The sequence below is a fragment of the Rhincodon typus genome, chromosome 2 (assembly GCF_021869965.1).
Source record: "Rhincodon typus isolate 14 chromosome 2, sRhiTyp1.1, whole genome shotgun sequence".
NCBI classification, from domain to species: domain Eukaryota; kingdom Metazoa; phylum Chordata; class Chondrichthyes; order Orectolobiformes; family Rhincodontidae; genus Rhincodon; species Rhincodon typus.
The window spans coordinates 33558404-33584030 of record NC_063333.1 but is presented as its reverse complement, the minus strand read 5'-3'; the positions used below and the strand labels follow the sequence as shown (position 1 = coordinate 33584030).

The 25627-nt window shown below is 38.9% G+C and overlaps 1 protein-coding gene across 5 annotated transcripts in view; it reads left to right on the top strand.

Moving 5' to 3' along the window:
- Window positions 1-1520: 1520 nt before the first annotated feature.
- waca (WW domain containing adaptor with coiled-coil a) overlaps window positions 1521-25627 on the top strand; it is a 120967-nt gene continuing 96860 nt past the window's right edge. The window contains exons 1-7 of one of the 5 annotated variants that reach the window (XM_048609713.1): window positions 1521-1580; window positions 2250-2283; window positions 3036-3225; window positions 6648-6754; window positions 9752-9867; window positions 9952-10067; window positions 11138-11446. In XM_048609713.1, coding sequence (XP_048465670.1) covers window positions 1579-1580; window positions 2250-2283; window positions 3036-3225; window positions 6648-6754; window positions 9752-9867; window positions 9952-10067; window positions 11138-11446 — 874 coding nt within the window. In that variant the 5' untranslated portion in view covers window positions 1521-1578. Of the gene's footprint in view, window positions 1581-1712; window positions 1974-2249; window positions 2284-3035; window positions 3226-6647; window positions 6755-9751; window positions 9868-9951; window positions 10068-11137; window positions 11447-25627 lie in introns of those variants that run through there. The other 4 variants (XM_048609706.1, XM_048609728.1, XM_048609720.1 and 1 more) reach the window with 4 other exon arrangements.

The window sequence follows — 25627 nt, the reverse complement described above, 5'->3', positions numbered from 1 at the left end:
TCTCAAGGACAAATGCATTTTAAAACCCTGCTTCCAATCACCTCCTTCATCACCCACTTCCAGCTTCAGACTCTGATTCCATGGAAAATGCCTTAGAACTTCCAGTGATACAAAAGATGTAAACGTAAATTTGGTTTTTTAGGAAGCAGTCTGTGAATACACACAAACATCTAATACATTCAGAGTTAAGATGACAAAAGTATATACCTTGAGTACATCAATATTGAAGGGTTTTGGTGAAAAGGTCAGGGATTTCAAACAAAGGCACAAAAGTAACCAGATAACAACTGTTAGCACCAATTTAGATTTAAGGATGAAAAACAGTACAGAAAATTTTGACAAAATGTTACCCCAAGTACACATCTAAACAAGCTTTATGAAAGACCTTTCACTCTTCTCTCCATTGTTTCCTTGACATCTTAGTTTTTTTTGCTGATTATATGAAGCAGATAATCCTTTCCAAAATATTCTCCTCACTTCAAAATGAAGGATTTGAGTTGCTGCAAATTTTTTTTTTGAGAAAACACGAGTTTGAAAACAAAGCATTATTTACCAATTAGTTACTGCACTGTGTACATCTCACACTTAACGTAAATATGTATTGCTTTAGCTTTTGTTAAAGTTTTTACTTTGTAATTGCATTGTTTGAAATAATTCAAGGGCAATAGAAGGTGAACAGCATATGTTGGCTTTGTGCGTTAGTCACATCCTACGATAGAATAGAAAGTGTTTAAGCAATGGGTAGAGCAAGTGTACAGTTTGCATACTTGTGAATAGATTTTCAGCTAAATATTTCTGGGCACCAAATAACCGATAGAAGCAAGAGATTCAATGAGTAGAATATTTCATAATTCTAATTTTGCTTCTGTTAGTTTATTTTGAATGGCAAAACTACCAAATCGTACATAAAAAAAATTCAACTATGTGCATCCACGACTGATTTTCAGCAATACTGAAACAGTGTTGGAATAATAAGATAACGACGTCGCAAAGTTTATTACATGTCAGTTAGCAAATCAAGAATTTACATTACTTTTCTTCAATACAACATTACCGAGCCATACGGTCTTCACGTTTTATTTACTCTCATAACACCTCGAATGAAAACGGAAACAGATGGCAAATAATATATTTTGAATCATAGCGCAACAGTTAGTGGCTAAAAAGTAGATAAATCAAATAAGCGATGCGCATGCACATGTAAAGCCCCAACATAAGTCAGTGACTGGCAGCCATTTACTATACACGATCACTCCGCAGGCCCGCGCAGCCATGACTTGCCCTGGCGTAGTCCATCCATCAGTGTCTTACTGAGTCTCTGTATTTACCCTTTCATTTGCGTGTGAGGTTTGTTTTTCTTTTTTGCACCGAAGAACTCAACTCGGCGAATGTTGTGTTTTTTTTTCAGGGAAAAAAAAACACAGCCGTTCTGCATCGCACTGTTCACCTCAATCTCTCTTTAAAATAAGTAGACGTCAGGACACGATCCGGTCACGTGACCCATCTCCCAGCATGCCGTTTAAAAATTAGGAAACCGAAAATCAGCCGCTTAGCAAATTAGGAGACGGCTTTTGCAATATGTATGAAATGTTGTGTTGTTTTGTGTAGCCGCCTCTGTTTATTATTTATTTGCCTCTTCGTTTTGCTCGCGTGCGGGCGGCTGTTGAGCGGAAAGAGCCGAAGGGTTTCCGGAAAAAAACGATCGTTGGCGGGAGGGTCGGCTGTTCCCGATCGCTGACGCGTTACCCGTATGTAGTATGGGCCTCGTCCTCTTCAGTGTTGGTTTGTGTGTGTGAGATGGATCCCGAGAGTTGGTAGTGTCTTTACCTGTTTTAAAAAAAAGAGAAGGGCCGGTTTTTCTGAATATTTTTCCCTTCCCTTTAGAAAAAAAAATAATTTACCTTTTGATCCACTCCACATACAACAGCATTGATGGTAATGTATGCAAGGAAACAACCGAGACTCAATGATGGGTAAAATGTTCAGGTTTTTTTCTTGTTATTCTTTAAATCTCCTTTTCCCCTTTTTCGAATTCCCCTTATCTTTTGACAATCCGCCATTTTTGCTGTAAACCGAAATAAGTAAAAACTTAATGAAACGAATTCCCCACCTTTGTGATCATTTTACTGTGAAAGATCTTGTTTAAAAATATGTACATTTTCTGCCGAGTTTTTGTTTCAAAGTTTTAAGAAAAATACGTTTTAGACCACCGCTGGTACGTTCATTTTCTGGTTTTTATTTCTTTGCAGGTGTCACGACAGGAGGGAATCCCAGCCCTATCAGGTATATTTCTCATAGAGAATCGAATGCCATTTACTTTAATGGAGGCTTGTGCGTCTGTAGTAGGCCTCACGACTTTACAGCTGGATTTTAAGGAGACGGGGGAATAAAATAAAAATTCATTTTAAAATCTTGTGCGAAAATACCATTTAGTGACATCCGGACGTATTTTCATTACTGTGTTTTAGATTCAGTTGGTTTCGATAGTTTTTTTTTACTTTTGAATATGAACGCATAAAATACATGTAAATAAATTCTGAACTGTAGGAGGGCCTAGGTTTCCGTGTCCCTGCTTTTTTGTTCCTACGTTTTTGAACACCTTTTTAGAGACATGCTTCTGCTATAACGATGAGCTGATACACAGATCTCTGTTTAAACCCAGTTGTTTTTGCAATTAATTTATTAAAGTTAGTAGGATAGGGTAGTATGTACCATTTCTGTTTGTGTTTTTAAGCCTAGTTTTAAATTCTTTTAAGGGTGAAGGCCAACATCACTTTTTAAAAGTAGACTGGAAATTTGCAATTATTTACTTCAACCAATGTTAAATTGACAGGTTAGTGAAAAGTAATACTTGTATGGAAATCTAGTCCGAACTGAGATTAAGTTACACTTCGGTGGAGTTTTTTTTACATGAAGAATTGAACTAGGAAGGCAATGAAATCCCTGAAAGCTGCACATTTGCCTACAGTTGCATGTCATTTTGCTTCTAGTTCACAATTCTTCTAATTAACTGTTTTATGATGATTCTATTTCAGACTCTTAAATACCCATCCAAAAGTCACACGAGCAGCAGTGATCATCGCCATGACAAAACCAGAGAATCAGGAGATCCATCACCACCCTGCAAAATGTTGCGACGTTCTAACAGCCCTGAAAATAAACATAGTGATAGTACAGGACATAAGAGTAAAACTGTGCACTCACATCGAGCCAGGGAGCGAGACGGTACGTTACTGTGTAGTTAGCATGCAGAAAGTCTTAGTTTTGCATAAGCCATTACATTTTGGCTATCTTTTGGAAAATACAGCCTTGCTGGCAAAAGCATTGACGAACGATCGAGTAAAATTGCAAATAACATTTTTGATTAGATGATAAACTTGCCATTTTAAGTACTTAATTCAAATTAGGAATCCCAGATTAGTAGTTGCTTTAGGCTTGTGCACAGAAACAATACCATTTTTGTTTGAATGTAACCAATGATTGAACGTTGAGATGTGGGCCCATAGAACTGTAACTGCAAATGAAAAACTGGATGATTTTTAGTGAGATAAAAGTGAAACATTGAGAAGTCTTGCTGAACTTGTATTGAGTCTTGATTGGGGCAAACCTGTGGTACTGTGTTGCCATTTTTTTAGAAAGGAAGGGTTACATAGACAATGACGATGATACAAAAACAAATTTGCAAGGTTGATATCAGAAATTTAATGTGTAATAACTTTTAGAAAATAATGAACAGGCTACGTCCCATTTCTTTTGATGGGACCAAACTAAGGGATGATAGAACAGAGTTTTACGATTATTGAAATGTTTGGTGCAGACATGGAGGGAGTGTTTCTGTTGGTGACAGGAGTGAAACCAGAGACTGATCATATGCGTTGGTTACAAATAAACAAACAAGCAATGGTGAACAATTTCTTCACCTGTAGAGTGGTGAGAATGTGGAACTTAGAATTAACGTGTATTGAGGCAAATAATATAAATGCTTGTAGAAGGGAGATGTGATAAGCATCCAAGTGAGTAAGGGATAGAAGATTATGACACAGTTTAGGAAAAAATTGGAGAAGACTTGAGTGGAGTATGACCCTGTTTCTGTACTGTAGATGCTATATCACATGATTTTATATGGTTTCAAAATGATTCAAATTAGTGATGTCATATTGCACCGAAAATATGGAATGGATACCAACAGAATGCCCTTAAGGCTCACATTAGTGCACCTTTACCAAAGGTAAATCTTATCCAGTCTTTTAGAACTAAAACAGCATTAACATTTTATTAATACAACAGTATTAACAAGTCCAAATGCAGAGATTTGGACGTTATACAAAGTCATTGAATGGAATGTTTTGATTGAACAGTTATTGATGGTCCAAAATTTTATGGCCTTTTTTTAATTCAAAAGTTGTACTTATTGAGCTTTTAATTCTGCAGTACAGTGTTTATTGTGCATTTAATCAATGGATCAGATTTCTAACTATTCATGTTTGTGTGCACCTAATAAAATCAAATAATTACCTTGACTGAACTAAATTAGCAATTATTCTATTTCTTTAGTGGTCACAGCTTGAATTTTCCAGCAGTCTGAAATGTATAGTGAAAGGTGTTGGACTTTGTTCTCATCTGTTTCACTCATGAAAAAAGCAGAGGTTTGCAGATGTTGTAGCACAGTTAGTGCAAGATTTGACTCATAAACCTCCTTTGGACCATTAAGTCTGCACAAATCCTCTGAAGAGCATCCCACCCTATCCCCATAACTCTACATTTACCGTAGTTAACCCACCTAGCCTGCACACTATAGGGCAACTGAGCAAAGCCAATCCACCTGACTTGCACATGTTTGGACTGTGGGAGGAAACCCACACAGACACGGGAGAAAGTGCAAACTCCACTCAGGTTGCCCAAGGCTGGAATTGAACCTGGATCCCTGGCGCTGTGAGATAGTGTGCCACCATGCGTTGTGGTGCTATTACTGTTCCAAGTGGAAGAAAATAGTTACTCAAGCTTTTCTCCTGCAGAAATGCTCACCGTGTTGGAAGAAAATTCCACAGTGGTTTTAAGGATCCCATTTGTATTATACTCAAAATGAATAGGTTTTGCATTGGTGGCTCCAAAATTGACACGGTATTGGTTGACAGAAGAAAGCCAGTTGACTTTCATCAGGAGCAAAGTCTGTTCTCTTAATTTTGTCATCCTTTTAATGACCAATCTTGGATGTATCCATTTCCTGAACATGGTATGATGTCAATTCTTTGTTACCATTCTCATCAAAAAAATTACTTATGTTAAATAGTGTTTTCTGTTGACAGGCAATAGTTCATAATGGTTAATGTTTTGAAGCGCAGTGCTTTGCACAAATGTGGCAGTTTTTCTTCATGGTTAACTTTCCACATGTCGGCAACAAACTGAATTAACAGTGAAATGAGTAGTTTTGCTGATGTGAATGTATGGGGAGAACCCTACTTTTCATCAAGCTTGTTAATGTACATTAAAACATCGAAATGGGCAGACGGGGCATGGGTTTGAAGTTGCCTCTGAAAGACTACTGCATTAGAGTGCTAACATGTAGTGAGTTCAAATCTATGTGCTGCAAAGACAAATAGATAAGGGAAGTTAATAACTGAGCAAAGCCTATGTCATCACTTTCGTTCAGAACTGTCACACCAGTTTGCTTATTTTCTTGGAAATCTGTATCATGAACATGTCACGTTCCACTCACTCAATTATTCCAAGTTTAAGAAAAAGCCCAAAAACTGATTTCTACACTTGCCTGTGATCACTGTTTTCTATATGTAATTGGCTGGCCCTTTGTGTGGTGCAAGTATCTGAAAATAAATCTAGTGCATTCTGGACATGCATTTAATTTGCTGGAAATGTGAATTTTGGCTCTCAGAGCTGTCTTTCTGAGCTCTTGATGTCTATTTTGGAGTTGTCAACAGACCAGCACTAATTTTGTGTTCTGTAAATGTCTATTCTGTAGTCAATAACATCATACCAAACTTCTCCAGTTTCATTTTATTAATTTTATCCTAAACTTTCTAAATGACCACTGCTACCATCTCTCACTGTTCAAATATGAAACTCACAATTGAATTGATAGAAATGTCATTTATGATAACTCCTTTTCATGCTATCTTACGTGTTTGAATTAGTTGGAGGTTCTCAATGAAAGGATGAGCTTTACTTTCGCTAATGGCCAATGCTAAATGACTATTTAAAGAGACTAAAATATACTGTTAGTTGTCTTGAACTTATGGGTAAGGAACATAGTATGGGGATTCTAGTTGGGCCCAGAGGTGTTAGTTTAGGGAAAGGAAAGAACAGGCGAAGTTTCTGTTCTTGATTTCTAACTAGCTTTTGGGTTAGAAATGTGTGTGCAGAGATTGTCTGAAGGGACTTGCCATTATTAATTCTTCAATTGATCATTGGCATTTGGGAATTTTACAGGAGGATACTTACTGACCTTGCAATTATACTTCAAAAAGGAAACAATGAATTTTTGGATGGGTTGGGGGGTGAGAAAATTGGTGAAAGAAGGCACTTAAGCTATTAAAAAGTGTCTATAGACTGGTAACCTTTTGTGAAACAGTTAGCTCAGGTTAATTTACAATGTTTGTGCCTATGTAATAAATCTACTGTATTTGTTTCAGGGACCAGCTATTCTCCACAGGAGAATTCACATAATAACAGTACCCACCATAGCTCAAATTCACATTCTTCTAATCCTAGTAACAATCCAAGTAAAACATCAGATGCAGTAAGTATTTCTTTTGTAATTCCTTCCTAAAATGTCAGATATTTCATTTAAGGTAATTGGACATTTATATTTTGGTCTTCTCAAACTCTTACTCAAACAGCTTGGCAACTGGAACGTGTCTCAGGACAACTGGAATTTCAATTTCTTAATTTTATATTTTTGCAGAGTGTCTAGCTCATGTCTTGAGTCATTAACTTTGCACTAAATTTCAACTAGAATGCAACTATTTAAACAAAAACAATATAAGGTAGAATTTTTAGCTAATATTTTTAGATGTCAAGTTAGTCATCAACATATTTGCAATTTAATATAGAGCAGTAAATATTAAGCGTACAATACTGTGAAATACAGAACAACTTTTATTTTGAAAGAAACAGTAATACAGGTTAGCACAATTTTGTTCTATCTTCATCATTTGAAACTATTTCTTGAAACTAATTGATCTCTAGATATAAGAATGATACTTTGTCTTAAATATAAACTTTGACTTGAAGTTGTGAGTTAGATATTTGAGTGTAGGGTCTGAGAAATTCAAAGAGGATGAAGGTCTTTATTTGTCATTACCTTACTTTCTGATAAACCCAAAGAATTTTGTTTGCTGTAAAATTACATGGTGCAACATTTTGAGCTTACATTTTATGGAGAAATAGAATCAGAAATAACCAGGTGTGGACCTTCTAAAGAATTAGGGCAAATGGAAATTGCCTGCCTTCTTTCAGTCTACAAAAACTAATAATTTTATAGGCAAACATTGTTGATACATTGATATGTCCCAAGAATTGCAACATAACAATGCATATATTTCTGCTGCTGGACAGCTGATTGACATGGAGTGATCCATTAATGTACACTCCACTTTTAATTTGAAAATTATCTGTCTGATCTAATTTCACAGGCGGAATAAAGCAAACTAAATCCTCTTGGGGTAAGGGAAGGACAGCTGTCTTTTAAATGTTGAACATTTATCAGTATTTGTTTTGCATGTGCAAAAATATGGAAGTTTGAGTGTAGACTAAAATGGATGTCTGTTTTCACGTAGTATGCCAAAATTGTAGAAACTTTGTTGCCTTTCCAAGCCCTGTCTGTTTTTAAAGTTGGCATTAAAGTTGGATGTCATAATATGGCCCAGTGATTGCATTTTTTAATTGTTTGCTTGGGATGTGGCTATCTCTAGCAAAGCCAGTATTGGTTGCCTGTTGCAAATTGCCCTTGAGCTGTGTACTTTACCCAGGATTTTCAGAGGGCAGTGAAGGTTTAACCACATGGATCTCCAGTCATATGGTGGTCGGAACAGGTAAAGATGGCAGATTTCCTTCCCTGAAGGGCATTTGTGAACCAGGTGGATTTTTATAACACATGATAGTAATGGCAACTGTGAAACTGAAGCATGCTTTCAGTTCAACGTTTTATTCCACAAGCTGCCAAGGTAGGATTTGAATACATGCCCCACAGCATTATCCTATGCTTCTGGGTGATTTGGCCAATGACTTTACCACCATTCCACCAACTCTCTCTGTTCAAATATGGAAGTGACAATTGGCTTGACAGAAATGATTGGTTCTTTTATATAATAATTGTAGTAAAGCGTCTCTTTCATGTAAACTGTTCATGTATTGTAAACTCATTGTAACATATCCAAATTATTAGAAGTAGCATCCGCAGAGCCAGTTTCTTTGTAAAAGTGCATGATGGAACGTACTTGTTTGCCCTTAATTAAAATCACAAATGACATTCTGTCAGTGATGTGCTGTTTGTGAATGTAGATTGTTGTACATAGGATAGACAACTCTACTAGTTGCTTGAAAACCAAAAGAAGAGTAGCATATGAAGAGGTAGTAACCTGCGTGTAGGTTAGTTTGCCCATACTTCAATTCAGGGAGTTGTATGGTTGCAAGAGATTTGGGTGGTGGGGGTGGGGAATAGCATTTGTAAGACTTCTAACTTGCTTTTGCCTATTGGTAAATAAAAATGAAGTGGAACTTTTTTGTTTTAAAATGTTTGTCAAATATGTTTTTAATTTTCTGATACTGTGTGTAATGGAGATAATTTTCTTCACTTCTTTTACATCACTGCCCCTGCCAAAATTATACGGACATACACAAAGTTGCCTTTAAATATGGCTGCTATATATTGGTGAAAATGTAAATGATTCAATAAGCCATGTACTACATACATGGATTGTGAACCATATTTGTGGGAATTGTGATCTGAACATAGTATCATCTTACCGCAGAAAATTGCCCAAAGTGCTCACACTGTTATGGTCCAGATTTATGGATCCATCATAAGTGGTAATCCGAATTAATCCTCCTATGCACAAGACGATCCCACAAAGTCAAGTGGAACGATTAGTTAAGTTACTTTGAGACATGATGCAATGTTGAGCAATTATTTGAGTATTCAAATGGCATCTTAAACTGCTGCACAGATGAAAACTTCACGTGAAGGCTTTTCTAACGTGCAGCAGTTCCAGATGTACAAAGTGTCAGTGTGGATCATGGCTCAAGTTGTGAGCTCTCAAATTTTAACACAGTGCCACCAACTAAGCCAAGCAAGCCTAAGTTCTGTATGTGGCATTTGCTTTACAGTTGGTGCTACTTTTGTTTGGTTTCTCTATATCAATACTCAGTAATATCAGCAGCTGCTTCTTCAAACTTAAAACTGTTTAGTCCATTAAAGATGTAATTTCAGTTCTGACTAGTAATGTGGACAGATGTGCTGTGATAATGGGCAAGGTTATCCTATAATTGTATCAAGTATTATGCAATCTATAGTTAATGCATTTTCATGAATTGAACAAATAATGACGCGAGTAATTTTTAATATGCTAGATGTTTATCAGCATGAAATTGAGGTACTAGACTATCTGTAAAGTAAGTAGAATAATTGCTTCCAAGCTTTTGAGTTGTTGAGCACTAAATGCAGTCTGAAGCACTTATTATCTTCACTTTTGTGTTTTTTTTGTCTTTTGATTTAATTCTTTTTGTCTTGATATAGCCTTTTGAACCAGCTGATGACTGGTCAGAGCACATCAGCTCTTCGGGCAAAAAATACTACTACAACTGCAGGACAGAAGTTTCTCAGTGGGAGAAACCCAAAGAGTGGATTGAAAGGTGCACGTTTAGTTTTTCAAATATTATGTAAAAAAACAAGTATCCTAAACAGGTCACAATATCGATGGTGTTTTGTTTGTGCAGAGAGCAGAGGCAAAAAGAAGCAAGTAAAGTTGGGGTTGTTAACAGCTTCCCAAGAGATCGAGATTACAGAAGGGAAACCTTGCAAGCAACTGCTGGCAGTGGGTTTACAAGTGGAAGTAAGTAACAACATTTAATCAAGTAACAAACAATCCTTATTGCCAGATCCCTTTCACAGAGTTCACATAATGTGCACGCTTAGCTGAAATTTGTAGAATTGGAATATTCTTTATTATAATTAAACTGATGAACAATGTCGAACAAATAGTTTATTTGTGGTAGAATATGAATCAAGTAACTTAGTGACGTTGAGTTTATAATTCTGGTACATAAATTGTGACAATCTTAAGGATTCTAAGTGGGCTGGAGTTGTACATTTGCTGAAATAAGGCAATTTTCCTCATTGTGGTTTCAGAAAAGTAAATGTAACTGAGTGAATTATTGAAAGAAAATAGGAATATTCTTTTTTTTACCCTGCACCACGCCCCCCTCCTCTGGCTACTGATATCATTTAATCTTCCCTATAACGAGTCATTTGTTGCCTTAGGGTAAAAGTAACCTGCAAGAGTTGCCATTTTGCTGCAGAGCATCTCCTCGGGAATTGATGACCCTGAATCACTTATTGCGTGTTTAAAATAAAACTGAACACGTGTGTTATTATGCTAATTAATGTGAGAATTTAAATAAGTTCCCAGGAGTAAACCAGTCTGATTTCCTTGTGTTCAGTTAATTGTGTAAGATTGAAATATGTTCATAATTTGGCTTTCCTCCCATTGACACACAGCTGTCCAAACCAGGACATAGGTTGAAAAGTTAAGGTTTATAACACAATATATGTGCTACTTGGTGTTAATGTATTGGAAAATGTGAAGTTTAATAAATTCTGTTGATATCATCCTGATATAAATTATGTTGTTCTAGAGCTAAAATGGTTGCAAAAGTTGCAGTCATTGAGCACGTAAGGGAAATTAAACGCATTATGTCACAATGGTGACACTGTAAGATACAAGGTCTAATGTATCCTGAGTAGATGTTTTGATTCTAACAACTCTTGCATTTTAAAACATTTACTTATGAACAATTAAGGGTACTGTTAATAAATTAGCCAGTAGTGCTCTAATAATCATTCTAATTACAACATTTCCCCCTTTTATTTTTTTGCCACATTTCCTTTGTGAATCATGAAAAGTGGAAGACAAGCATTCCAGCGGTGCCAGTAGTATGCTCTCCCAGAATATTTTGTCCCAGACAAACAGACACAATGACAGAGACTACCGACTGCCCAGAACAGAGACTCCTGGTGGAGCTGCCCCAGTGCAGCACCCCGTCAAACCAGTGGTTCTCCCAACTTCAAACCCAAGCACTGTTCCTTCTAGTCCTTTTAGTCTACAGCCTGAGCATCATCCAAAGAAATCCTTTGATGCTAATGGAGCAGCTACTGTACCGAAAGTGCCTACACCCACACCTTCCATCCCCATTCAGAAGACAGAGAAGAAAGGTACGTATGCTGAGGTATATTTGATTTGTTTGAGTTCATGCACGTTATTAGTTCATTAGTGACACTAAACCTCATTATTAAACAGTGCTAACGTACTGGTTTGAAAACATTGAACAGAGACACAACTAAAAGTAATCACATGAAGTATCTAGGCTAATATTGGAACTCATTGCAAAACTTGAATCGGTACTGTATTAAATTATTAAAACACTAAGTTGGTTTCTGTTCATCAGATTGCAAAATTGGACTAAGTTGTCAAGGTGCAAGGCTTTTAGGGAAGGTGAATATGCATGATTGAAGGCTTCTTGGCTAATGTACTCTTGTTGAAGTAAGTGTGTTCAGTCTTCTGTAGCACATTTGGAAACCAGATCTAAAACTGCTTTATAGCCAGTGAAATATTTTTGAAGTGTTGTTTAACATTGAAATGTAGGAAGATAATGGATAATGTTGGGAGAAGGTTTGTTAAAAAACAGTTTGTGCATTTCATTTACTGGTAAATGTTTCTAAATGAGGATATTTAAAAATTTAAATGAGGATATTTGAAAGGAGATAAATGAGCCCTCAAGGAATTGATTGAACGGTTATATTTTCAGACCTGCATATTGTTGACCTTCATATAGTTTGCAACATCTTTTAAAATATCTTTTATATTTGAATGAGCTTTCCTACTTCACAAGACTGGGATTCCGTGACCGCATGCATGTGCTGTCATTTTTGTTTTGGATACATAAAAAAAAAAATGAGCAATGGAGTCAGTGTTATACGGCAGCGAAACACAACCTTCCATCAAACTTGTCTGTGCTGAACAGATATGCTAAACTGATCTAGTCCCATTTGCCTGCATTTAACTCATATCCCTCTTAAACTCTTGAGGTTGGTTGGTTCGCCAAACTGGTTTCTTGTTTTGCAGACATTTCATTACCATGTTGGGTAACATCGTCAGTGCAGCCTCCAGTGAAGCGTCGTGTGTTCTCCCGCTTGGTTTTTAAACTCTGGGGTCTGTTGAGATGGATTGCCTCACTCCCGGTTTTCCTTCGTAGTGGAATGTATATGGGGTCGAGTTCAATATGTTTTTTCATAGAATGCTTCATGGAGTGCCAGGCTTCTAGGAATTCTCGTGCCTGCCTCAACACACGGGAAAGACTGGCCTTGGAAAGATTAAAGAAGGACAAGAACATCACAATACTACCCGCAGACAAAGGGCGCATGGCGGTGATACTCAATAAAAGGGACTACATCTCCAAGGCACAAGCACTGCTCGCCGACGAGAACACACGCCGGCTAGTACAAACTGACCCGACACTGCAACTAGGCAACAAAATCCTCTATATGCTAAAAAGACTTAAACAGGACAGATCAACAAAGCAGACTTCTCAAGAATCAAACCCGAAGGAACCAACACACCCCGATTCTACGGCCTCCCTAAAGTGCACAGGCCGGAAGTACCCTTCAGACCCTTAGTCTCCCTACCAGGCACTCCATCACACAGATTAGCCAAGGAACTACAAAGGAGACTCGGGCACCTAATCAACAAGTCACTCCACTCTATCTACTCAGCCCAAGAATTCCTCAACTCCATCAAAGACATGAGGATAGACGACTAAGAGACCATGATATCGTTTGATGTCACTGCCCTATTTACATCAATAGGCATACCACCAGCAATGGAAACAATGACAACACTACTGGAACAAGAGCAAGACCCCAGTGAAACCATGTCTAAGGAAAACATGCTCAAACTATTGGACCTATGCCTCACCACCCACTTCACTTTCAACGGCCAAACATACGAGCAAATCAACAGGACAGCCATGGGATCACCTATCTTCGGACTCATTCTGCAGCAACACGGAACTAGGCCAGGAGGAAGAAGAATACCTCTTCCAGGTTTTCAAGGATAATGGATATCCAAAAAACTGGGTCAGAAGATGCCTACACGAACAACATCAGAAAGATACTACACGCCCCGACACGCTCATCACACTACCCTACATCAGGAACACTTCGGAACTCACCACAAGACTCCTACGACCGCTGGGCATCAAAGCGGCACACAAGCCCACGTCAACCCTACGACAACTCACCCGAACTAAAGACCCACTTCCCACCATGGACAGGACCAATGTCATCTACCAGTGACTGTGAGAAACACTACATCGGACAAACAGGAAGGAAACTAACAACAAGAGTACATGAACACCAACTGGCTACAAAAAGACACGACCAGTACTCACTCATCTCAATCCACGTGGACAAGGAGAACAACCATTTTGACTGGGACAACACCAAAATCCTGGGACAAGCTAGGCAGAGACAGGCACGAGAATTCCTAGAAGCCTGGTACTCCACAAAGCATGCTATTAATAAATACATTGAACTCGACCCCATATACATTCCAGTATGAAGGAAAATCGAAAGTGAGGCAGTCCATCTCAACGGACCCCAGAGTTTAAAAACCAGGCGGGAGAACACATCGCTTCATTGGAGGCTGCACTGAAGATGTTACCCAGCATGGTAACAAAACGTCTGCGAAACAAGAAACCAGCTCGGCGAGCCAACCAACCTCAACACCCACAACCCGAGCTACAAATCTACTCCAAAACCTCTTAAACTGTTCCTATTCATGTATGCATCCAGATGCCTTTTACATGTTGTAATTGTACCTGCCTCAACCACTTCCTCTGGTAGCTCATACCATACGTGCCCCACCCTCTGTGTGAAAAGTTGCTCATTAAATCTTTCCCCTTTCACCTTAAACCTATGCTGTCTAGTTTTGGGCTCCCCTCCCTGGGGAATAAAGGTCTTTGGCCATTCGCCCTATCCAAGCCCCTCATGATCTTTATAAACTTATGTAAGATCACCCCTCAGCCTCTGATGCTCCAGGGGAAAAAGCCCCAGCCTATTCAGCCTCTTTGGCATGATCCTCTGTCTTCTCACTTATGTATGTTACTTGGGATTGGGTTCAACAGGAAATTTCAAACATCTTTGGTCCCACCTCCCGATAAGTTTGTGCTTTTTTTTAAAAGAAAAGTCACAATTACAGCATGAATTTTCTGACTGTGGTAAAGACATGCTTTAAGAGATATTTGGACTCTTTTTACTGCTTGACAACTTAAAAACCTGAACCTAGTATTAAACTAAGGGGGTATATTTGCAATACCTCCTTGGTTTAAAATGTGTAAATCAAGAGGGATGAAGAGCAGCCCCACAGGTTGGCTGTCCTCTTCTCTGGTTTTAAGTTGTGCACTGTACCAGCAAGGAGCGCACTTAACAATGTAAGTGGTGTATATCTAGGAATGATTACCCTAATTAGAAAATACTATTTTTAAGCACAAATCTCTCTCGTCAGGGCATGCCTGTAGAACTGATTTGTTGCTCAAAATATTTGTATAACCAATGACCTATAATTAGAAAAAAATTACTGTCCTCATATTTTTCAGCAACTATTAATAAATGTTGGGGGGAAGTCATGAAAATTATTTGATTAATATCTATTTCATTATTTCCTTCAAACATTTGTGATATATGTTATAAATATTCTATAGGTGTGGGGAAAGTATCTCTGATTAGTCTCTCATCTCTACAACCAGCTGACCCAGAGGGCATAGTGCAACTAATACATTTACTCTATCCTTGTTTCAGTCAGAAAATTGAGCTGATTTGCTTCCTGATGTGGTTGATTAACATGTACTCAATTAGCTCATGGTTATGCTGTTAATTGTGACCCAGACCTGAGTAGTCATACTGTATACTGGAAATAAAACTGTGAAGTGATGGTAAAAGGAAATGGAATTCTATTGAATTCACAGAATCATCAACATAGAGAATATGTGTCTACAATGTGATGAAAATTGATGGTTCTGTTAGATACACTGTGTTGTAACCAGCATAATGGTCCAGAATTAGTCGGAGTGAGGCATGTCATAGCATGTAATGTTCGCTTGAGGTCATAATGGCATGATGAGATCAATGGGCTTCTAGGAGATGAGTGTGCAAGAGCCTGTTTCACAAACGAACGTACTTGTTAACATGGAGAAAAGGGAATTCACTGAGAAGGAAATAACGTACATCAGTCAGACTAGGAATGAAAAGAACACACGCAAAGGCAATTTAAAAAAATTAATAACCTCTTGAGAACACTTTACCTGCAGGAATGAAATGACATGTCTCTTTACGTGCCAGAGTTTGAATGACATTGCAGGAATGTAAATTGTGTCGTTAGAGTTCTTATACTGTTAAATAGTGGCTGTAACTCTGGAAATTTTTGTGAAATGTATTTACAGAACAAATGCAGCAATTTCTTCAAAATTATTGGGAGGTTAATGGGCAACTGTTGGTTTTGCCACAGCCTTCTTGGGCAAGTGGGCTGATAATCACTACTGCCGCTAGTAGTAGTACTACTCCTCTGCTGCTGAAATCTTAGAGCACTGCCCTGAACAGCAGTAGTTGAAAATGGCACACCACAACCTTCAAGGGTGATTAAAGGATGGGTCGCAAATGCTAGCGGCAGCAGTGACATATGCATCAAGTGAAAGACTGTAATTGAAAGTTTAAACTTCGAAGCTCTTGCATTGTGGATAAAATTTATTGCCCCCATGTTATCTTAAAATCAATGAAAATATTGCCCATTTGGTAATTTTGAAGCCTCTTTTTATTGAAGTTTAAAGTGTTTTTAGATGATCCGCAGATCTCTTGAATTCTTTGCTTTTATCTTTACATTGCTACATCAAATGTTTGTTTGATTAATTTTGGAAATTTATTTTTGTCCAAACTCCTGGGAACTTGAGTAGCAGACACTAGGTGACATTCGGATAGAGTTGGTTGTGACATTGGGCTTGTCAATTTGATTTTGGAGCATTATGACTATTTGCTTTGAAAGAAATTCAGTGAGTTTTATTTTGATATATTGCACAAATGAAACATTAGGCTTAAACATTTTATTTCTGTGTAGATCACATTTTCTACATACTAAATCATTGACAAATTTTGTTTGCCCTTACAAAAGCCTGACTGGAGCTTATTGTTGGGGTAGAACTTGTTTGATAGCTTTTGCATGTAGTCAAACATGTACCTTAGTTTTGCAGAACTATGTCTTGTGTCACCAGTGTAGGAAACTGTATCAGGCTCGAACAGGATCTGTCCATGTTGCCATTTAATTGGCAAACTTGTTTTTTAATAAACTTAAAATGCGCATAGTTAGGTCAAATTACATCTTGTTTTGTTGGAGAAATGGAACTCGAGAGTTTCCAGTTCACATGTATGAAGAATTACTTCCCACAAACATAGAATAGGAACAGAACAAGACCATTCATCTCCAAGCATACGCCACCAGTCAATAAGATAATGGCTAATGTGTTTATTTCAAATTTCACATTGCCGTCGACCCCATGATAATTGTAGATTTCCTTGCCTAACCAGATCCCAGTTTTTCAGCTTGAAGGCTGTAAGTGTCAGTAGTTCCAATTATCATTTAAATACATCTGCGCTATGTGCATGGATGAGAAAGAGAAAGCATTTGATAATTTGAACTAGTTGAACCTTGTTTTGAGGATGACACATCTCATTGACATGAATTTCTTCTGCATTGATGCATGTTTTTAAAAACCTACACCTGAGGATGTAAGTGTTAGAAGATGAATCATAGAATCCCTACAGTGGAGTAAGAGGGCATTCAGCCCATCAAGTCTGCACTGACCCTCCAAAGAGCATCCCACCCAGACCCACCTCCCCCACCCTAACCCCATAACCCTGTATTTACCATCGCTGATGCGCACCTTTTACACAAATTTTTGACTGGGAGGAGATTGGAATGTCCAGTGGCAATCCATGAGGAGAATTTGCAAACTACACACAGTCACTCAAGGCTGGAACCAAACCTAGGTCCCTGGCACTGAGGCAGCCGTGCTAACCACTGTGCCACTATGTCCGCCAAGATTAAACTGCCTCCAAGATCAAGATACCAAGATGAAAAATGAAGCCAAGCTCACGATCTACCATTAACAAACAGAATGTTGGAGCAGCTCAGTAGGTCTGGCATGCCCTGTAGTCATAGGTTGTGATCCTGAAATTGGAAGTATCTCAAAGCACTCGAGTGCCTTTGTCTACGCTGCTTGTAATAGATACAATATATCAAGTGGAAGGGTCACCATCATCTGTGTCCTCTTTCAAATATTGAGGCTATGATCAACCACCAACAGCTTAGTTAGCTTGGATATAGCTCACGTTTCAGATACCAGGCTCCCAAAGTAGACCTCCTTCCACTCAATCGGGGCAGATGCATCAGAAGAAGACTGGAAGAAGCACCTAAAGGATGTACTGAAAGACAACATGAAGAAATGCACCGGTGACGTTTGTTCCTGGAAGATTATCACACTCAACCAAACCAAATGGGGACCTGGTCTGTGGGAAGGATTGTGGCATTTTAGTGACCCACAATCGACAAAATCAAGTGGGAATACAAGAGCAGTGAAGAGAAGTTGCTATGATTCATATGATTAACACCTGTGACCATAACACACAGGAGCAGAAGTACGCTATTTAGCCCATTGAGTCTGCTCTGTTATTTGATCATGGCTGATACGTTTCTTAATTCCATTCTCCTGCCTTCTCCCCATAACTCTTGATCTCCCTACTAATCAAGAACCTACCTATCTCTGGCTTAAATACACTCAATGACTTGGCCTCCAAAGCCTTGTGTGGCAGTGAGTTCCACAGATTAACCATCACTAGCTGAAAAATTTTGCCTCATCTTGGTTCTGAAGGGTCATCCCTTCACTGTAAGGGTCTGCCCTCAGCTCCTAGTGGAACCATCTTCCGTGTTCACTTATCCAGACCTCTTAGTATTTTATAAGTTTCAGAACCTCCCCCTCCCACCAAATCCTTCTAAACTCCATGGAGTACAGACCCACAGTCCTCAACCACTGCTTGTTTGAATGGTCCCTATGAATTGGTTTTGAAAATGAAGGTGAGTTCATACATGGTACAGAACTTAAGGCCTAGGCATATATGATTGTGAATAGGGCCTGGCACAGAAAATGACCATCAAGTTCTGTGTCTTTTTTAGGTGAAACCAATTGCAATAATCATTTTTTTTTTGCCCCCTGTCTTTTTGATATGTTTTTGTGTTTCAGATAATTGTTTTTGTCTCCTTCTGTTCATCGCAATAGCATTTCCTGTTCCAAAAAAATCTTTTCAGATTCAACTTGTGTTCCAGGGATCTTTACTCAACAACTGATAAAAATTGCTTTATTATTTACCCCTTTTGAAATATCAAGTTTGAAAGCCTCTCGCATATTGATGCTTAATTTTTTTACATGGTATTTGCCTCCTAAGTAAACCAGTCTTGTATCCTGAATGTTTCTAATGTGGTATTAGAACTGTAATATTCCTCTTGTTCATATGGAAAATGTTGTTTAAGCACATCACTGTCGGTCTAACAAATACCCATTTAGCTCGACATTGCCACAACCTGTTTGCACTGCATACGTGGTGGATGCAGAAAATGCAGCATTGCAATTTTGGCATCAAGACACTTCAGTGTCAGAAGCAAATGCTAGTGTTGTATGATTGTTACTGACTGGAGATCCACAAACTTGGACTGATGTTCTTGGAGGCAAGAATCCATATGTCACCATGACAAATCATGGAGTTTGAATTCAGTCAAGTAATCAAGCTCTCACCAGCCAGTCTCTGTATTGGGTAGCATGGAACTGAGATTTGTTTCCCTTTCTGTTTTAAAACAAAAACCCTTCTGGTTCACAGTACCTAACGAAATCTTAGGAAATACTTAAATCTGTTCTCTCACCCTGTTCTGATTTTTACATGTGATTGCAGACCCACAATAATGTAGTTAGCTCTTAGTTTTAGCTGTCTTATTTCAATTCTATCAAAGAAAATTTTTGCAAACTTCAAAAGTGAGATAATGAGACTTCAGAGGCATTATGTTCATGTTAGAGTGAAGGGTAAGGCTGGTAAGAGAAGAGAACAATGGATGAATAAAAATATTCTGGTCAAAAATAATGTCATATGTCATACGTCATATAAAGGCATATGTCAAGTAGAGACCACAAGGATGAAATGAATCTCTTGAAGTGTATAAGGTGTGTAGGGGCATTCCTAGTAGGGCATCAGGAAAGCAAAAATCTTGAGATAACCTTGTCTGCCAAGGTTAAGGATAATCCAGTGAGATTCTGCAAGTAAATTAAGGGCGAAAGAGAAAGTAGGGAGAGAATAGGGCCCCTTTGAGGATCAATGAGGCTGCCTGTGTGTGGAACTACAGGCAATGGGAGAGAGACTACACCAAGATTATGCATCAGTTTTTACCATGGAGAAAGACAGAAGCAAAGCAACTTGGGGAAATAAGTATTGATGTCTTGAATACAGTCCACATTACAGAAGAGGTGGTGCTGGAAGTCAGTTTTAAAAAAAAAAAAAAATGTTTCCCAGGACATTGTGGGAAGTTAGGGAAGAAATTGCAGAGCCCTGAGCGGAGGTGTTTGTATCACCTATAGCCATGGGTAAGGTGCTGGAAGACTGGAGGGTGGCTGATGTTGTGCCTTTAAGAAAGGCTATAAGGAGAACACTGGAAACCATAGACTGCTGAGTCTGACATCAACTTGATGGAGGGGATTCCGAGAGAGGGGGTTTAAAGAGATTGAGAGGCAAGGACTGATTAGAGGTAGTCAGCATGGCTTTGTGTGTGGGAAATCATGTCTCAAACTTGTTTGAGTTTTTTGAGGACGTGACCAAAAAGACTGAGGGCAAAGCGGTGGATGTTGTCTACATGGAGTCTAGTAAAGCCTTGGACAAGGTTCTGCAGATAGACAGTTCAGTAAAGATAGATCACATGGGATTCAGGGAGTGCTGGCCAATTGGATACAAAATTGACTTCACAGCAGTAGACAGAGTGTGGTGGTGGAGGGTTGTTTTTTTTTTTGGTTTGGATCCTTGAGACTGTGACCAGCGGTATTGCACAGAGATCAGTGCTGGGTCTGCTGTTTGTCATTTATGTAAATGATATAGATGAAAATTTAGGAGCCATGGTTAGTAAGTTTGCAGATGTCAACTATACCACCAATTTTGGTGCCAAGTGGCTCATATGTAGAATGAACTGTCGGAGGAAATGGTTGATGCAGGTACAGTATTTAAGAGACATTTGAATGGTTTAGAGGGATATGGGCCAAAAGCATTCAAGTGAATCAAGTTTAGTTGGAGAAACTTGGTCGGCATGGATGAGTTGGACTGAAGGGTCTCCTTTCTGTGCTGTATGACCTTGATAAGCTTTTCATCCTCGGGATCACTCTTGTAAACCTCCTCTGGACCCCTTCAATTCCAGCACATCCATCCTTTAGGCACGGTGCCCAAAACTGCTCTCAATACTCCAAATACGCTCTGATCCGAGCCTTCTATTGTCTCAGCAGTACAACTCTGCTCTCATATTCTAGCCCACTTGAAATGAGTGCTAACATTGCAGTTGCCTTCCTAACTGCCAACTGAACCTGCATGTTAACCTTAAGAAAATCCCAAATAGGATCGGTAAATCTGTTGTGTGCTTTGGATTTCTGAAGCCTTTCCCTGTGCAGAAAATAGTCTACGCTTCTTCTTCCTACCAAAGTGTATAACCTCACACTTTGCCATGTTGTATTCCACATGCCACTTTTTTGCCCACTTGCCTCGCATGTCCAAGTCCTTCTGCGGCCTTCTCTTTTCCTCAACACTACCTGTTCCTTCACCTATTGTGTGTCGTGTGCAAACTTAGCAAAAACGTCCTCTATTTTTTTTGTCCATATCGTTAATATACAATGTGAATAGTAGAGATCCCAACACTGACCCTTGTGGAACTCCACTAGTCACTGGCTGCCATGCAAAAGACCCTTTTTATCCTTACCCTGTCTTCTGCCAGTCAGCCATTCCTCTATCCATGCCAGTGCCTTGCCCCTAACACCATGGGCTCTTATTTAGCAGCCTCTTGTGTGGCACTTTGTCAAAGGCCTTTTGAAAATCCAAATGGATCACGTCCACTGGCTGTCCTCAGGCTAACTTGCTTGTTTACTCCTCAAGTAAGTCCGAATGGATTTGTCACACATGTCCTCCCCTTGATGAAGCTATGCTGACTTTGCCCAATTTTGCCATGTGCTTCTAAGTACTCTGCAATCCCAACCTTAATAATGAACTCTCAAATCTCAACAATTGAAGTAGGCTAACCAGCCTATTGTTTCCTTTCTTTTGCCTCCCGCCTTGCTTGAACACATATAGCCATTTTCCTGTTCTCTGGGATTCTCCCTGACTTCAGTGATTCCTGAAAGATTGCCACTAGTACCTTTACAGTCTCCTCAACTATCTCCTTCAGAACTCTGGGGTGTGGTCCATCTGGTCTGGGTGATTAATCCACTTTCAGATCTTTCACCTTCCTTTGCATCTTCTCCATCGTGACAGCCACTACACTCACCCTGCTCCCTGACTCTTGAAGATCTCATATGCTGCTGATGTCTTCCACTATGAAAACTGATACAAAATACTTATTCAGTTCCTCAGCTATTTCACGAGTTGGTCATTTCCTAGAACTTGCTCTGCCATTCAGTAGGATCATGGCTGATCCAGCACTCTTTACGTCTCCTTTCCTACCCTTTCCCTATAACCCTTGCTCAAGAATCTATGGGTCTTAGCCTTAAATATATGCAAGGACTCTGCCCTCGTAGCTTTAAGTGACACGGAGTTCCAAAGACACACAACCCTGAGAAGAAATTCTTCATTATCTCAGTCTTAAATTCGTGCCCCTTAATTTTGAGCTTATGCCCTCTGGTCCTCGACTTTCCCATGAGTGGAAATGCCCTCTCAGCATTTACCCTGTAAAACCCCTTAAGAATCCTATATGTTTCAATGAGAACAACTGTCATTGTTATAAATTTCAATGAGTAGAGACCCAACCTACTTAACTTTTGCTTTTTAATACAAAGAATACTTTTCCTTTTCATCCTCAATCTAAAAATAATTTATCATCAAGTTAGCAGCTATTAGCAACCGCTGAACTACAACTTTGCTGTGATTTCACTTGGTTCTGTACTGGGTCCCTGATCCCGTGCTTCCATTTATCTTGTTTAAAAGACCTTTTAAACTGTGAATCCAAAAAAAAGTGAGGAGCTGTTCTGCCTCCTGCGCCAAGATCCCACGGATATGCTCAGGCTGTGCATCAGGCTAGGTGTGAGTGATCTTAGATTAAGTGATCTAGCAGATGAAAGGTAATGTGGGAAAGGACAGAATTGTCCACTTGAGCAGGAGGAATAGAAATTTAGCATTTCATTTAAATGGAAGGAGGGATTGTAAAATGGAGGCGCAGAATGATCTGAGTATCACAGTACATGAATCACAAAGTTAGTTTGTGGATGTAGCAAGTGATTAGCAAGATAAATGCTATGTTGTCTTTTATTGCAGGGGAATGGAATATAAATGTAAGGATGATTTGCTGCAGTTGTGTAGATTGTTCCTGTTGCCACTTTTAATAGTATATACAGTTTTGATTGTCTCTATGAAGGTAGGATACATGTTATGAGCCACTCAGGGATGGTTTACTCGATTGAACTGGAATGGAGTCATTACCCTATGAGGAAAGATTGGACAGGCTGCACCTGCGTCCATTAGAGTTGACACAATGAAAAGTCATCTTATTGAAACTGACAGTTTGGATGGTGAAAGATGTTTCCCCTTGTGTGACAGATTAGAACCAGGGGCACAGTTTAAAAATGAGTGATATCCCATTTAAGCCCAAACTGAGGAAGTTTTTTTTTGAGGATTGAGAGAGTCTCCCTTCCCCAGCAAATGGTGGAAGCAGTCATTGAATATTTTTAAAGGAGAAGTAGACAAATTCTTAATTAAGGAGTTGAACATTTTTGGTGTTACATAGAAATGTAGAGTTGAGGCCACAATCCGATCAGTCATGATCCTTTTGAATGACTGAGCAGGCTAAAAGGGGCAAAACTCCTGTTCTGAATTCATACACCTGTATCATAGTATGTTCACGTTTTCAAGTTTGCCTTTTTAATACTCTTTTTATAGGTTTCCTCAGCTCAAACTCTTAAGTCATGAAAAATTAATTTCCTAAATCCTTTCTAACAGCAGGCTACTGTCACCTGCAATATTGCAAACTGCTGTTACATTTTCTGAACTTTCACTGGATCATACCTTCATGATCTTCTTGAGATCCCTGTCTGAAGAAGGACCATTAAAGTTGACTGATTTGTTATGCAGTGAACAAATTCATTGTATTTTGGCCTAAAAATAATGATGGAATTGCAGGTCATTAATCAAAACTGAATTTTTAAACTACCTATTTCGTTAGCTACTACAGGACAATCTCTTTGGCCTTGGCAAACAATTTGTTTTTGTGTGAAGTTCCTCAAGAACATTAAAACAAATCTCAGATATATAATGTGTTTTTAAAATGTTTTTGTTTTGATATTCATGTTTTCCTCTTGTTCATTATATCCTTATTTTACTTTGTGTATAATAATTGAGGTTTCCTGTTTGACATTTATTCAGTCCAGTTGACCGATTTGTCTGTTGCATGTCCTTTCATGGATGTCGTGGACCTTCTGGAAAGACACCAAAATGAATTTGATGTTGGAAAAGATGAAATGTTTGATCTTGATAGAACTTGTTAAATGTTCATGGGTAAATGGTGAAAGGAGAGACAGCAGCTTGCCTTTGGATACAAAGGCAGGGAGGAGTGCACCATCCATAATGTGACTTGACACCAAAACATAGCCTCAATGATATCATAGGAAAGTCATTAGTTGATTGGTTGTTGAGCAGCTGCTATGGGGACTGTTCCATCTCAAGTTTTGAAAAATGCGAAGTTCTAAACCAGGACAGGTAATACAAGAATTTATAGACTTGGGTGGGATATTTGATTTGAACAGTATGCAATATTCCAAACATGGCCTAATTAAAATTCTATACAGCTGCAACATGACATGCCAGCTTTTAAATTCCATGTCTCACCCGGATGAAGGCAAACATGCCATATGTCGTCTTGACCAACTTACTTGTGTTGCCACTTTGAGGGAACTGTGACCTGTCTGCCTAGATCCCTCTGTATGTTGATGCTACTAGGGATTCTGCTGTTTACTTGGGGAAACAAATATGGTTGTTTTGGAAACAGCTGACCTTACAGAAGAGGAAGTGCTGGAGGCCTTAGGAAACATACAAGTGGATAAATCTCCGGGACCTGGTCAAGTGTATCCCAGGATGTTGTGGGAAGTTAGGGAGGAAATTGTGGGAGCCCCTATCACAAATATTTGTTTCAGCAAAAACCCCATGGGCAAGGTGTTGGAGGACTGGAGGGTGGCTAGTGTTATTTAAGAAAAGCTGTAAGGAGAAGCCTGGGAACAATAGACTTGAGCCTGATAACAGTGGTAAGTAAGTTGTTGGAGCTGATTCTGAAAGATAGGATTTACAGGCATTTGGAGAGGCAAGGACTGTTTAGGGATAGTCAGCATCATTGTGCTAGGGACATCATGTCTGACAAACTTAATTAAGTTTTTTTTAATGAAGTATCCAAAAGGTAGATTTTGTGGTAGACATTGTTTACCTGGAATTCAGTAAAGCTTTTGACAAGGTGCTACGTGGTAGACTGATGAGTAAAGTTAGATCACATGGGGATTCGGGGTGAGCTTGCCAATTTGATACAAAGTTCACTTAACGGTTGGAGACGGGTTGGTGGTGAAGGATTGTTTTTTGGACTAGAGGCCTATGACCAGCTGTGTTCCATAGGGATAGGTACTGGGTCTGTTGTCATTTATATAAATGATTTTGGATGAGAATATAGGAGACATAGTTAGTAATTTAGCAGATGACACCTAAATTGGTGGCATTGTGGACAATGAAGACGGTCATTTAAGATTACAAAGTGATCTTGATCAGTTGGGTCAATTGGCTGAGGAGTGGCAGATGGAGTTTAATTTAGATAAATGTGAGGTATTGCATTTTGGTACAAGAAACAAGGGCAGGTCTTAGACAGTTAATGGTAGGGTCTTTAGGTGGTGTTATGGGGAAGAGAGACCCAGGAGTTCAGATAAATAATTCTTTGAAATTTGCATCACAGGTAGACAGGATGGTCAAAAAGGCTTGCCATCATTGCTCAGACCTTTGACTATATGAGTTAGGATGCCATGTTGATGTTGTACA